This window comes from Mercenaria mercenaria, chromosome 12 (genome assembly GCF_021730395.1).
Source record: "Mercenaria mercenaria strain notata chromosome 12, MADL_Memer_1, whole genome shotgun sequence".
Classification (NCBI taxonomy): domain Eukaryota; kingdom Metazoa; phylum Mollusca; class Bivalvia; order Venerida; family Veneridae; genus Mercenaria; species Mercenaria mercenaria.
Genome location: NC_069372.1, coordinates 43,063,364 through 43,077,768, shown reverse-complemented (window position 1 = coordinate 43,077,768; position 14,405 = coordinate 43,063,364). Strand labels below are relative to the sequence as shown.

At 33.5% G+C, this 14,405-nt stretch overlaps 2 protein-coding genes across 6 annotated transcripts; both read right to left on the bottom strand.

Annotated features, from left to right (window-relative positions):
* Positions 1-2,415: 2,415 nt before the first annotated feature.
* Positions 2,416-7,930, bottom strand: LOC123534846 (uncharacterized). 3 transcript variants are annotated; one of them, XM_053519880.1, is made up of 5 exons: positions 7,772-7,930; positions 6,839-7,126; positions 6,429-6,644; positions 5,352-5,441; positions 2,416-2,874 (listed from the first exon to the last, which is right to left on the bottom strand). In XM_053519880.1, exons 2-4 carry the CDS (start codon positions 7,107-7,109, stop codon positions 5,395-5,397), a joined length of 534 nt encoding a protein of 177 aa, XP_053375855.1. In that variant the 5' UTR covers positions 7,110-7,126; positions 7,772-7,930; the 3' UTR covers positions 2,416-2,874; positions 5,352-5,394. The 3 variants fall into 3 exon arrangements, with proteins under 3 accessions (XP_053375855.1, XP_053375854.1, XP_053375856.1); XM_053519879.1 differs by lacking the exon at positions 5,352-5,441 and adding an exon at positions 3,892-4,045 and having other exon boundaries at positions 7,772-7,928; XM_053519881.1 differs by lacking the exon at positions 5,352-5,441.
* Positions 7,931-8,201: 271 nt separating this feature from the next.
* LOC128547126 (acanthoscurrin-2-like) lies at positions 8,202-11,732 on the bottom strand. 3 transcript variants are annotated; one of them, XM_053518850.1, is made up of 6 exons: positions 11,654-11,732; positions 9,622-9,693; positions 9,201-9,248; positions 8,758-8,907; positions 8,384-8,524; positions 8,202-8,350 (listed from the first exon to the last, which is right to left on the bottom strand). In XM_053518850.1, the coding sequence occupies exons 2-6, from the start codon at positions 9,680-9,682 to the stop codon at positions 8,217-8,219; spliced, it is 534 nt and encodes a 177-aa protein (XP_053374825.1). In that variant the 5' UTR covers positions 9,683-9,693; positions 11,654-11,732; the 3' UTR covers positions 8,202-8,216. The 3 variants fall into 3 exon arrangements, with proteins under 3 accessions (XP_053374825.1, XP_053374824.1, XP_053374823.1); XM_053518849.1 differs by having other exon boundaries at positions 8,202-8,511; positions 8,757-8,907; XM_053518848.1 differs by having other exon boundaries at positions 8,202-8,524.
* Positions 11,733-14,405: the final 2,673 nt, after the last annotated feature.

Here is a 14,405-nt window from a genome sequence, read left to right as displayed (position 1 = left end):
AAATAGTCCACTTTTTGAATACTTTTATATTAAAGGGGAGTAATTACAAAAATTCATAAAATATAATAAAACATGCATTTCTGATTGGGATCCAAGTCTATGTAATTAGTACTTTTGTTCCTTAAAAATTCTCAGTACAGAATACACTAAAAATGAAAAATGTCATAAAATGTGGCTTAAATGTGATTGACCTCCTTTAATTTCTATTTTTGAGAAAATTCTCGCATATACCAAAATGTACAAAAACTATACTTTTTTTCATATATTTTTTTTCAACGGACATTTTTTTCTTCTTTTTTACCTCATATCATATACATCAGAAAGAAACCATAAAAATAATGGGTAGCCATGCTTTTTCGGCTATATTTAGATATTTCTCGAATTTGATTCATTTTTGCCAAGGGCCATATCTCTACTATTCGCCTGCATAATTTCATTCCTAGAGTGTTTGATCCAGAAAAATCGTCCTTTATACACGTTTCTTATGGAACACTTAAACATGAATTTAACAGTAATTGTATTACTTCGTGGCTTCACTTCTTAAAGCTACATACTCTTATTTTTGTCTTACATATACTTGTAAACAGACATCTCTTTTTAAATGCGTTTATCTTTCATATCAGTCAGTACTTAAAATGAATTCGAGATTATAAATTGAAAAATCGTTTCCTTGTCGATATATTTAATAAAACTTAAAATGTTGATGCTGCTGCACTGCTGTGGATTATGATGATGATGATGATGATGAATGATGGTGATGATAGTAAAATAAAATTAAAATAATAAAAATATTTACAAATCAATGATAATTACAATAACAATAATAATATCGAAATGAGAAAGGTGAAAAGCAAAGAAAAACATTTTAAAAACTACTATTCACACGTTTAGTGTTAGAACAAGAGCTTGTCTACTGACAGAGCGCTAGACTACTTGAAGAGATGCCCCATATTATATACTCGTCTGTAAGGTTATATTTTGATGTCGCTGGTAGCTCATATTGGTGACTCCTCTAGAGGACTGTTAGTTCTAGTTTCCCTAGTTCTTTAGCGTGTAAGATGTAAAGCGACCATACATCGGACTCTCATCCGAATACTAGTAATTAAATTTTGACGAGCAGGCGCTCGAACTCGTGTCCCCTGGTTTCGAATTCAGGCACTGTTACCACTGGACAACTTCGTCCGCTTTTCCGTGAATACAGTGCTATTTTCAAGATTTGCAGGAAGTCCCTTTGTAGTTTATAACGTCAGTTTTAAAATACATCTCAAGAGTCATTTGTAACACTGATTGTGTTCAAATTTCATGTTTCAACATTGATTTATGTTATGTATTGGCGGAAAAATCTTCCTAGCTGTAAAAATGGTCGCTTTAAACACTTCCAACTGAAAAGGAACGTCAGAAATATTTTGTGAGTTAATTACTTTCATTGCACTCGACTCGTTATTTTGCTGTTGCTGTTTTTTTTTTTTTTTTTTTTTTTTTTGTCCTAAACATATTGCTATATTTCAATTTTTGAAGGACTCGTATAGCTCTGATATTTTACATTTTGAAGGAAGACAAAATGTAGCAACGTTTCAAATAAGATCGATTTCTTGAAAACAACATTGTGTTGGTTTCATTCACACCATCCATATGGTTGTCCTAGAGCTGCAGACATGTGTTTATATGCTCATAGTGTCACTGAACTTAGACTTAAACCATTAAAGCGAAAGACGTAACGGCTGACGGAGACAAGTCACAGAATTTATATCTGTCATTGGTCAGTCTTAAGATATTGCTGAGAAACGAACAATCGGAGTCAAGTGTTTTGAAACTGAGTTTTAAAGTCCAGTCTCTTAACTTCTGCCTTTGATCGCCTTTAAGAAAAGACAACGTTACATTCTCAGACGGATCTTCATTTGAAACCTTGTCTTCGGGAAGTTATAAACCGTATATCTAGATATATAGGTTATAAGATTAATTGAATACAATGGAAAAAATGGATCAAAGGCCAACATTTTGATATATATTACATGATATTATAGTAAATATTCATTATCATGATGAAGAGCGAGCTAACGATCGTCGTTCTTTATACTTGTTACTTTAAAAAGAAGTATTTGTCTGTTTGAAAATTGTCTGTATTCATCATTCCGACATTTAATCACTTGCACAGCTTTTTTGTTGTTATAAATACTTCTGATATCATTTCCTGTAAAACATTTGCTTTTGTTGGCAATATCCTCTTAAAATGTGTCGCTTTCGTTGTAGAATGCATTTTACCTAAGACTTTATTATCATACACGTTGTGTTAACTTTTTGGGCTACAAGTCAAGCGTTGTTGACTACTTCATGTATTCAAGATGTTTCATGTGGAGTGTTTTATGTCTTCACACAAACATCATCCTTGTCCTGAGGTAAAGAAAAAAAAAACTGTTTCAAAATGCATCTATTTTTTATTTTCATAACCCCTACATAAAGTCACAAACGAAACATAAAACGACTAGGAAATAACAAGACAAGAACATGGGCGTATAAGCCAGGCTTAATTTGTTCATCAACACATAGAGTATTTGTTATCCACATGGCATGGTTACGGCAGCAGGCCACTGTCACAACATACATCCGGCAATAAATTGATCTCACATGACTATAGTTCAGTTTTGTCAATGCAACAGTATGCAGGTCGCAGTATCACAGTGTCCATGGTCCGTGACTGATGTAAGAGCTGATTTAATGCGCATGCGTGGAATATATACACTTGAATGTTGCTATGAATGATACGCCAATGTACATGTCCATGAGGAGAAGCGCGTTGATTCCTGATTGTATACAAGATCGCCAATATCTCTAGGAAAGTCTTTTATATGGTCCAAGTACATTAATACTTTTTCCCTATGAAAGGAAAGTGAAATGCAGTAATATATGTACATGTATATAAATATATTATCGGCCTTAAAATAGAAAAGCAATTGTTGTTCTTCGCGACTTGATTTTTATTCTAATACTTTCTTTTTGAAAAGAGGGATCAATGAGAACATGTGGTCAGAAAGAGGTGTAAATGTTCATATAAGCATACAGTACAATTGCCCGACTAAAAATGAATAGGCACTTAACGTCCTCTATACTATATCATCGGTTAAATATAGCAATTTGTCTAAGAAAATAAAAAAGTCGGAGATAGGCCTATACGAAGTCAGATGGCATCAATAGTTCGAATCCCATAGGAAAGAATTTTCAGATATTGTTTAAATACTGTTCTCTAGAAATGATGTTACAGTTCGTAAATGATCAGTTCACGGCGTGCATTGTGCTAACTGCAAGCATGTGTACCTTCATGTCGGTGATACGCTTTTGTTGAGTGTTACCTTTTTGTAAGGAAGATAGGCACAAGTTAATTTAAAGATATAATTCTGTAATAAGCACGCATGCTATTTCTAATGTCATTCAACCTTTGAAGTCTTTAAATGTATTATGCTTGAGACAAGCGACAAGATAGTATAACTTCAGTTCTACATACTATGAAAACTATATTAACACTAATACTACAAAGTTCTGATAAAAGACTAATTAATTAAATGTAATATCTGAGAAGTCTGAATCTTTACTGCTAACGTGTGTTCTGATGTAAAAGTAATGTCCGATTATTTAGACCTGAATGGCCGTTGCTTCCTTCAATAAACAAGACAATTTACTTAGGTGGGACTGGTTTTACTTGAATGCACTTTCATAGAAATGTACATAAATTAAATATGTATCACATTCTACTAGTTGATACTCACGTACATTTAACATTATTTTTCATGTATTTACGATTTGTTCTTTCTCTTTTGTTAAGGTGAAGTACACCCCGCCCATTTTGGCAAAATAATCGGACAATACATGTTCAACACAAAAAGCTCACGAACGTACATGAGTTAATCCCCTTTGGCACCACCGGCACCACCTGCACCACCGGCTCCGCCTCTCATTCCACCGGCTCCGCCTTTGCCTCCTCCCATACCACCGCCCATACCTCTTCCCATACCACCACCCATACCACCTTTACCCATTGGCATCATCATTCCTTTATAAAAAGTAATAATGATTCTTAAATTACCGGTTAATGCCGTAAGTTGGCGTGGTAAAATTGTTTTAAAACTTAAAGTAGACATACCCTTTAATCAAATCTTCACGAAGAACCCTTTGAAATATAGAATGCAGCCAAGTAAACTTATTACAGACTTGGTTTGAATGATTTTTATGTCAAGGACAAACATCCTTACCTTCACCTCTAGCATTAGCTTAAGCGGAACTCTGTTATGTAGCAACATTAAATGAATTATATAGTAACACTTAATATAGGGCGACCATTTATGGCCGCTGCACGACAGTTAAAGACTGTTACAATGAAGGTCAGTGGAATCTATAAGAATATTTTGGCAGCAAAGAATCTAACCAAGCAAAATGATAGCAGACTCCTACTGATCAGTTCGTGAGATGTGATGAAATGTGCAATGCTCATTAGGCCATCGTGCACTTAGTCCGCTACATTAAATATATGATATGCAGTGTTCAAATTGTAGGAACATATACTATAGCATATTGATTAGACTTAGTTTTCCGAAGTAAGTCACAAAACTGTGGGTCTCCCGTAGTCGAGTCACCATACAGCTGTAGATACATGGTAAAATAATATGGATTTAGCAGCTGTTTTATTCCTAGATCTGCGTTAAGCTCTTCATCTATTGGCTACGAATGTATCTGTACATAATAAAAAAAATGTATCTAATACATTTAGGCGTATTTATACAGCAGAAGGCGTAAATCTATGCGATAATGGTGGAGTTCTATAAGAATAGATTAATTTCATTTAAACTATTTAAATCATTTTTATCGATCTTTCTGCATATAGATCTCAGATATGACGAGTAATATGGATTGTAAAATAAAAACTTTTCTCAAACGGCTTGCTGATGCACCAACACAAAAACATTAATTTCTCTTTTGAACAAGACACCGGCTTGCTGAAACATCAAGAGAAACTTCGGTTTGAAGATAAATGAGTCTGTTAAAAAGTTTTGGTGTTCGAATTGATGAGTATTAATTTAAAAAAAATGCAAATACAAAACGCATGATCTACCATCAGTTCGAGGGTATCAAAAATTTAACTCGAGTGTATCATTTTCAAAAGGAATTTCAGTCTTTTTAACCATGAACCAAATTTTCTTTGATGCCAGTATCGTGCCCACGTTGAATTGTTGCATTTTAGTATAAGCGCAAAAGCTACTTTTCTCTTAAAATTAAACTTTAAAAAAAGCCGCTGTGCTAATTTTCTGTAAGCCACTTATAACCAATTCTGGTGATCTGTTTCAATTTCTCACATGGCTTACCTTTGATAATACAATGTAGATGCATTTATGTTGCGTTGTCAGCTTATAAATCTTTAACAAGACCTTTCACTGGGTCATCGCGTGGCTTGACTATTCGAAAGAAATTACCACAGTGATAATGACTGACACGGATGCAAATTTGGATTTAGTTGCATCTCAGTAAATTCGTACTCACAAAACGTTCTTCCTATTTGATTATGCAAGCACGTCTGATGACAAGAACGCCTCATGTGAAGTCTCAATACAATATCTATGTAATTACTACAGCTTGATATTTAGCTGCAGGCAAAACTTTTGGTAAAAATAGCCATAATATACTAAAATGTTAACCAAATGTCATTTAACTTGGTTATTAGTACGTAAGTACAATAAAGGTTCATCTGGTTGTATTGAAATAAATTCTGGTAGGAACTTACAGGAATAATGGCTTGCTACAACTTAAAACAAGATTCAAATATTTTGGGAAATCTTGTATAATTTGGTAGTTTTAGTTTAGCTTTCATAAAAAATAGAGCATCTAATAAATATAAAACAAACACCTGACCTTTAATTATTATTAGTTATTTTCAATTCATTTGTCAAAGTCAACAAAAGACTACAATATTAGAAAAAATCTTTTAGAAGGAAACTGTCAGATTTGCCTTTAAGTTGGCAGACTTCGAATCAGTTGCACACCATAGCTGATTCTGAAATATGAGTTTGCCAAGCAGCTGTTTATGGAAGGATGGTGTTTCTGCGCAGTTGTCTACCTATTTGAAGGGACACCTGGTCTATGCATCTACCGTATCAAGTTTCTAAGTCGTAAATTAGGCTTAAACTGAGTCAATCCGACGTTAACCCAATGGTGGTAAACAAATACACAATAACCATGGCTCAAAGTTTGTGATCTTCCCTTAATCGGGACATGCAGATTAGTAAGCGTACAGGACCTATTAAATATTCATTTGCTTGATCTAGATAAAATCAGAAATACAACTGCCTGTGGAGTTTTTCTTCCTGTTTCTTTATAATACTATAGTCCTTCTAAATTTACTAATCTAGCAGGCAAATGTTATCGACGTAAAAGAAATTGTTTACCTCCCATTCCACCTCCCATTGGCATCATCATACCGCCGCCCATTCCTCCTTTTCCGCCGCCCATTGGCATACCACCGCCCATTGGCATCATTGGCATACCACCACCCATTGGCATCATTGGCATACCCTCGCCCATTCCACCCTTTCCGCCGCCCATTGGCATTCCACCTCCCATACCCCCGCCCATTGGCATCATTGGCATTCCACCACCCATACCTACAATAAAAATAAAGTTTATCAAAGTGCTCATCAAGTAATTGCTGTTTTAAAATTTTCAAATAGAAATATCCTGCGACAGTAAACTGTTCTGCTCATCCAAAAGTATTCTACGTTTTTAAATTAAATTAAGTAGATTAAACTGATAGTATATTGTAAAAACAGAATATGTTCTTAAAATAGAAAAGTCTTACCTCCTTTTCCTCCCATTGGCATTGGCATTGGCATTGGCATCGGCATTGGCATTGGCATTGGCATTGGCATCGGCATCGGCATTGGTGGCATCGGCATTGGCATTGGCATTCCACCGCCCATTTTACCTCCGCCCATACCTCCCATCATTGGCATACCACCCATACCTCCCATCATGGGCATTGGCATCCCACCCATACCTCCGCCCATCATGAGTTGCATCATCATACTACCCATACCTCCTCCCATACCACCGCCCATACCTCCTCCCATACCACCGCCCCTGCCTCCTGAAAAGATAATCATGGAATTGTTTTATAAAACGGAATCTTCACTTCTTCCTTCACGAAAATAACAGCACCAATGTGACAAAATCCCGCCATCAGATTGTATAATATACACACTATACGCGGCAACATTTGCGAAACATGAAACGTAATGGTAGCAAAACCATGGAAACTTGATATATCACATAATTGTTTAGCCCTGCTGTCTGGAAAAATAATACCTAGCATGAGCGTAAATTTAAAAAAAAATGATCTTGACAAAGTCCTAACAACTATTCGAACCCGCAAAATCCTGCTTGTTATGTAGCTCTGTAAATTAATTCCATACAAATACAAATGTTTTCAGATGTCAGAGATATATCTTCATGAGAAATTTCTTTTACCAGTAGTATATATGTATAATGGCGATACTCTTTTTAAATAATGCATGCTTCCGTTAATATGTTTTACGAATAGAGACTTGCGCTTCGAACTGAACAAACAAACGTACACCAATTTTTCCGTTTGTAATTATTGCAAACACCGTTTAAGTAAAAGAATAAAGAAACCTCTTTCTGAATCTATTCATCTATATATTTTAATTTTTATCTATGTAATTTACTGTGCATTTAGGTATAAAGAATATAAGAATCAAAGGTGTAACTATACCTTTTCTGGCGTAACGCTTGTATCCTGCAATAAAGAAAATTAATTTGAAATAGTTAATTATATTTAAAAACGAAATAGAACTAGGGAAAACAATTTTACGTAAATTATTTTCGTTGATGTTTAAATTAATCAGAGAGTAAATTAGATCTCAAAAAATGTATTATTCGATGTAACATAAAATAAAAATTAATGTAAAAATTAGTTATTAATTTACTTACGTTTTCCTCCTGAAAAAAGAGAAAGAAAGATAAAGGTTTAAATACATAATTTTATGACTAATTATAACATGTAAAAACACGGATTATTAGAATCGCAAATGATCTATTATAATTCCAGATAGATATAAATGATTGAGTTTTACACAGCTGAAATTTCTTTATATATTTTAATTGATGCAGACGGTTATGTAAAGCTCGTTTGGTGTCTTCGTAAACATGTCGATATTCTAGAAAAATGCGAAGTGTCTGTATGTGTTATTTTTGCACTGTGACGACTCGCGTATTGTATGTATATAGTACCTACCCATGCCACCTCCCATCATACCGCCTCCCATACCGCCACCCATAGGCATCATACCGCCTCCCATACCGCCACCCATAGGCATCATACCACCTCCCATACCACCACCCATAGGCATCATTTTCGGCATTGGCATTGGCATTGGCATTGGTCTCGGCATTGGCATTGGCATAGGTTTAGGCATTGGCATCGGCATCGGCATCGGCATTGGCATTGGCATGGGCATTGGCATGCCTAAATTACAATAATGCTTCGGGTTAAAGCAGATAAAAACGAAAGAAATAAAAGCTTGCATATCGCTTTAAAGATCCTCTATTATTTATTTAGTATATTCTTTTATATTCATTTACTATTTTTATGTGTCTTTTTTAAATCTTTCATAAAATTGTATGACATTCTCACTTATTTATTACACTCATATAAAAATATATTCTCACGTATAACCAACTTGTTTTGTAGCTTCATACCTCCCATGCCGCCTCCCATTTTACCCATAGGCATACCACCACCCATTGGCATACCACCACCCATAGGCATACCACCGCCCATAGGCATCATCATTCCACCACCCATTTTGCCACCCATAGGCATCATGCCGCCTCCCATTGGCATACCGCCTGAATATGAAAAAATAAACATCATAAAAAATAGAAAAGGTGCATATGACATTTTTATTGTTAAATGTGATTTACTTTTTTTAAATAAATGGTTTCATATTTTAAAAAGAGATGTAAATAGACAAGAGTTTTGCTCATACAATATAAAATTGCATTAGATTTCATCTGCTTTTGTTTCCTTACTCGATGCATTGCATTAACGATTTATAAATATTAGATTATATTCTGTTTTGTGTTCGTTAACTGCGCATGCGTGACATCAAGATGAAACAATAAAGAATATTAAGCCATACCGCCGCCCGGCATCATTGGCATCATTCCGCCACCACCACCGCCGCCACCTGTAAAGATAAAAAAGAATAGAATAGAATTTTATGTACCCAAGTCATGGGCCATCACTAGCATATAAATCTACGTATAACCTGGAATAGTATCAGTAGTGCTGTACGCCTAATTTTCATAGCCTAACAAAACAATGCACTGGTAACCATTACCCTTAATCGTGTTTGCTCTTTGTAACATGTTTTGCAGATTTATAAGAAAATATCTACAATGTAAAAGAAATATTCAACAAGTTCCAACAGAATGTCATTTGTTTTCCATGATATAACATTTCACTCCTTCTACGGGTAATAAATGTAAGATTTGTGTGTTTGTTGTAAATATTGTCATTGGCACTTAGCTCTACGTATTACTGCGGTTGTTTGCACTTACCTCTGTATGCGGTGCTGAGTGCCAGAAGGGCAGAGATCAACGTTACGTGAATTGGATTCATGTTGACTAGTTCTGAAATATTAAAGAAACTCTTCATTTATTTATTGCTCCGTAAAAATACAAGGAACTAGTGAACAATATTACTGTCAAAAATAGAGCAACGTTAACCCTTTTCTCCGATGATATTCATATAACTATTTATTTAACTTACAAAAAAATAATAATGTTTTTTATGTTTGTTTCTACATGAAAGTTACCTCATTATGACTTTTTTTCTTGGGGGAGGTATGGGGGAAGGGCGGCGTTGGAGTTAGAGACACACTAACAAAATATAGGTCGTCTTGTGACATCACATTTGATGTTGAAGGAATACGCCAGGTGCCTCAAGGCATTATCTCAGGTATAGAGATTTAGGCGGGTACCTGGGTAGACCACCGATCTTCTGTAAGCTAGCTGAACGGCTTTCTCACATGAAGATATCGGCCAGGGGCAAGTGATTTCAAAATAGCCAGCTTAACAACTCGGCTTTGCTACTTTACATTGATTGTGACGGAGAAGTTTAACTCACGGTATTTTACACAAGAAAAGGAAAACTTAAAATGCCTTTGATTTGAGTATATATTTATTTTTTTAAAGAACTGCCATTAATTATTTTAGATAACTCCAAACTGCATTCTTAACCGTCTACAAATAACATTTAACAACGGAAAGATTTTGAATGTCAAGAAAAATACCTCTAATTTCTCATATTGTAGATCTATTACTATTTTTACAGATTCTCGGCCAGTATTGAATGCATTTCAAGTCGGTACAATATTTCTGATGCAGACCACTAAAACTCTCATGGATTTTTATATAGTAATAATTAATACTGTAAATATATATATACAAAGGAACACAATCGAGATGCTTTAATGTTGTATTAATGATTATTTAACGAAGACAACGAAACAAATTTTAGTTAAATGACAATGGTTTGCTTGTTAAAAGTAGTACATAAGCACCTGTTAAATATGTTGTTTCATGTATGAACTTTGCTTTGAGAAATATACAAATTTATAATCATATGTAAATGTCCACTTCATAATTGAACAAATTGCTTATTTGAAATATGTATATGTCATGTTTCGTCTTGACATTCTCTTTTTAAGTATGTATATGTCATGTTTCGTCTTGACATTCTCTTTTTAAGTATCTCGGCGATACATGAGCATTTTGTGTCGATTCGCCGTAAAACCCAACTCACTCACTTTTTAAGTATATGCAAAATTTGATCTTTTATTTTCATATTGTTAACCGCTTTATACGATTTACACGAGACAATTTTCTATTTTTTGTCATTAGAAGACCTGTGTTTAATTTTATGTATAAAATCAATATCACTGAAAGGGAGAAACAAAGACTGTACCTATGTAACAAATAAAACATTTTGCTATTAATAATTGCCATTAGTAGACCTGTGTTTAATTCTATAAACAAAGATTGTATATATAAAACATAAGAAACATTTTGTTATCATTTGTTCTTGTTTAATTATGTATATAGGTTTATGCTCACCTTTATCTTTTAAAGTTATATTATTAAACGCTTCTGTCATTTATACGATTTACACGAGATAATTTGCTATTATTTGTTATCATTGGTAGTTCTGTGTTTAAGTCTATATATAAAAGGAATTTCACTAAAAATGGAAAACATAGACTGTACTGTATATGTAAAGAAAAGCGTAAAAACATTTTGCTACTATTTGTTGTCATTAGTAGACCTGTGTTTAATTCTATATGTCAAATCAGTACGACTATAGCTTAAAATAACATTATAACTATTGAAAAGTACAAATCTTCTTTTATTGGCGTGACATTACTGTAAGATAAAAAAAAATGTTCAAAAAAAGAAGGGAAAATGAAGACGTATCCGTAATTTTAAAATAAAGTGCCAGTTATCTTTTCCTGAAATTACATGAATATTAGATAAATATTTTTTTTTATCAGAAACACGTACCAAATATACATATGAATTTTATTTTACTTACATTGAAAGACGCGTGGATGTGCGATGAGGTCCGATAATCCAGGAGGCCTGCTGAGAAAAACTTTAACACTCCCTTATATATCCATGCGCAGGGAATATCATCACGTGACTATGTAAACAGAAGGGAGGCTGGCGACCGGAAATTTTGGGAACAATTTTCAAGGGTTGATACATATGTTTGTTTTTCGCAATTGTACATTTTTCCCCCATACACGGACATTCATAATAGTATATTAATGAATCTTTAAGTTTTCTTAGGAGTATTTGGCGGAGCCTTCAGCTTATTGGTTCCATTTTCTGAAGCGATCGTTCAAAACACACATATTCTGGTAAGATGCATACTGATTATTTCATAAGATGACATAGAATTATTTAGAAGGAAAGATTAGTGTTGTAAAGTAATTGAAACTCATTAAAATTGAACCTATAGTAGCAGGATGCGAGTTTGAATTCATTATTCGATAAAAATCACACAGAATTAAAGGCTAGGAAAATGATTTGACTTAGGTTTAAAAGTATATTTCTAAAAAATTAATACAGAAAAAGAACTTTATTGACCAGCCCTTATTTTTGCCTTCTGTATCCGCAACAAATATTACACATTTTACGCCGATGTTACATACTAACAACAATGTTGAGCCGCTGTTTTGCCTATTGCAAGATATGATCAAAAGAGGGGATGTGTGAAGCGTGTTCAAACCTTCCTACTTAACAAGAGGTAGAGTTGTCAAATGGCATGTAAATTGCCGCTGAATTAGGTCCGTCCACAAATGTAGAGAAATTTGTAAAGGGTTAAACATGCGTTTGTTAAACTTTAATTACTTTACAACTCTAATCTTTCCTTCTGATGTTTGCTAAACATAAAAATGTTTCTGTTAAATGGTATGTTTAAATGCTTAATAAGCTGAACATAGCAAATACAGAAAAATGCCACGTAAGTCGTGCTATTTTGACCCTCGATTTGTCTCAATGTTTGAAAGGAATTATTCTTTATCTAAAAATAGAGCCCCTAGACAGAAAATGCGACTGATATGTGTTAGATGTCATTCAAAAACTTCTGTTTTTCAAACCTTTTTGAATAAACTTTGTCCTTTTACATTAAAATTTTGACACTATGTTTTAACATTTGTGTTTGGAGCACAATTAAATACGTTTGTTTGTTTTTTGTTTTTGTTTTTTTTTTTGTATATTATTTTTATTGTCAGCGTCTAAAAGAACTATATTAAGAATGAATGCGCTGACATATTAGTAACAGTTTAAGTGCATGTAATAATGTATAGGGAATAAATTATACGACTTAAATGTGGTTAAACTGGTAAACTGATCGTTAGTGGACGAAAAATTAAAATATATTTCTAAATTGTATTAATATGTTTAGTAAACTATATGTGTTATTTCTTACTTTGGCGACGTGGGTGTGCCTGCAATTTTCATGAGTTTGCTAACCTTGCCTACATATACGTACGTACATACGTTTTGAAGGCTTTATTAGTTTTAGTTTATACTAATTCGTTTTATGTCGATTGTGAAGCAAGTTCTACACCTTATATTAATCACTCGCGACACCTCATTCCTGATGGAATCTATCGCCACGAGGGTATGAGAGAAGAGGCCAGTTTCCCTCTTAATGCTAAGCGCCAAGCAAGGGAGCTACTGGTACCATTTTCCACGTCTTTGGTATAAAAAGGCTTTATTAAAAGTAAGATTTGCATTTATACGTACTTATCCGTTAATGTCTACCGTCTTTAAATAAAGTTTATTAGATTCTAGTATTATCATTATTATTATTGTTATAGCCAGTTAGTAGATTAAACTTGGTGATTTTAATTCATAACTTTATAATAAATATAAATTAGTAGAATATTTTTTCAATAATAATAACTCTATAACAAGTCGGTTTTCTAAGTTAAGAAGCCCAAACCATTCATGTACTGCAGAAGAACTATCTCATTATTGAATAAATTCAAAAGTTTTGTGACATCTGAGTTTTTCATTGATTTGAATTGTTTCAATATTATTAAGTAACAATGTTTGATAGAATATATGGCTAGCAGTATATACCTAGATATCTTGTGTAAAGGTAGGATCAATGCATAAAACAGTTGATTTTTTTACATCTAGCAAATTATATATCTAGGTAGTTTTTTTTAAGTTTAAACTGGCAAGCTGAAAACGTTTTCTATTGGTTTTTGATGCACACGTGTTGTAATTATGTAATTGTCTGCAAATATGAAATAAATAGTAGAAACAGTATTTTCAATTTGATTTTAGAATGTAAAACAAACGAAAAACTATCAAAATGTTTTACAATTTTACATGTCAAAATGTGTTCTTATTATCTAGAAAATAAATATGAAAGATTACAGGGAATTAAAAAGGCATGACCGTATCAGTAAAATGTGTAGTACAAACATGGATGAATTTGAGTTTCACTTTTTTGTTATTTTAAAGGCACTGGCCTCCAGATTGTTCGACATCAAATAAAAATAATTTTTGTTAGATATCTGGAAATTAATGCTATAGTTCTTAAGAATGCTTTGAAATTTAATTACTGACAGACTATACGTTAAGATAAAAATTGAAAAGCGTTTGTAACGCTAAACTCGACGTAAACTGCCTCGATTATAAATATGTATATTTAATGCGCATTGACCACTAATTTCTTCATAGCGCTATTGGTAGCGACAGCGGTTCCCGACGCGGTCATCTTTTTTTCTTGATTTGGCATTTTTAAAAGTGTTTAGAAACAAATA

Excerpts from the sequence above, each read along its gene's own strand:
- LOC123534846 (XM_053519879.1), bottom strand. The coding sequence starts at position 7,109 with ATGGGAGGAGGTATGGGCGGTGGTATGGGAGGAGGTATGGGTAGTATG. Across the intron at positions 6,645-6,838 it reads GCCAATGGGAGGAAAAGGAG|GTATGGGTGGTGGAATGCCA; the intron begins GTAAGACTTTTC and ends TTTTTATTGTAG. Across the intron at positions 4,046-6,428 it reads AATGGGAGGTGGAATGGGAG|GAATGATGATGCCAATGGGT; the intron begins GTAAACAATTTC and ends CTTTTTATAAAG.
- LOC128547126 (XM_053518848.1), bottom strand. The coding sequence starts at position 9,682 with ATGAATCCAATTCACGTAACGTTGATCTCTGCCCTTCTGGCACTCAGC. Across the intron at positions 9,249-9,621 it reads ACTCAGCACCGCATACAGAG|GTGGCGGCGGTGGTGGTGGC; the intron begins GTAAGTGCAAAC and ends TTATCTTTACAG. Across the intron at positions 8,525-8,757 it reads AATGGGAGGCGGCATGGGAG|GCATGCCAATGCCCATGCCA; the intron begins GTATGAAGCTAC and ends ATTGTAATTTAG.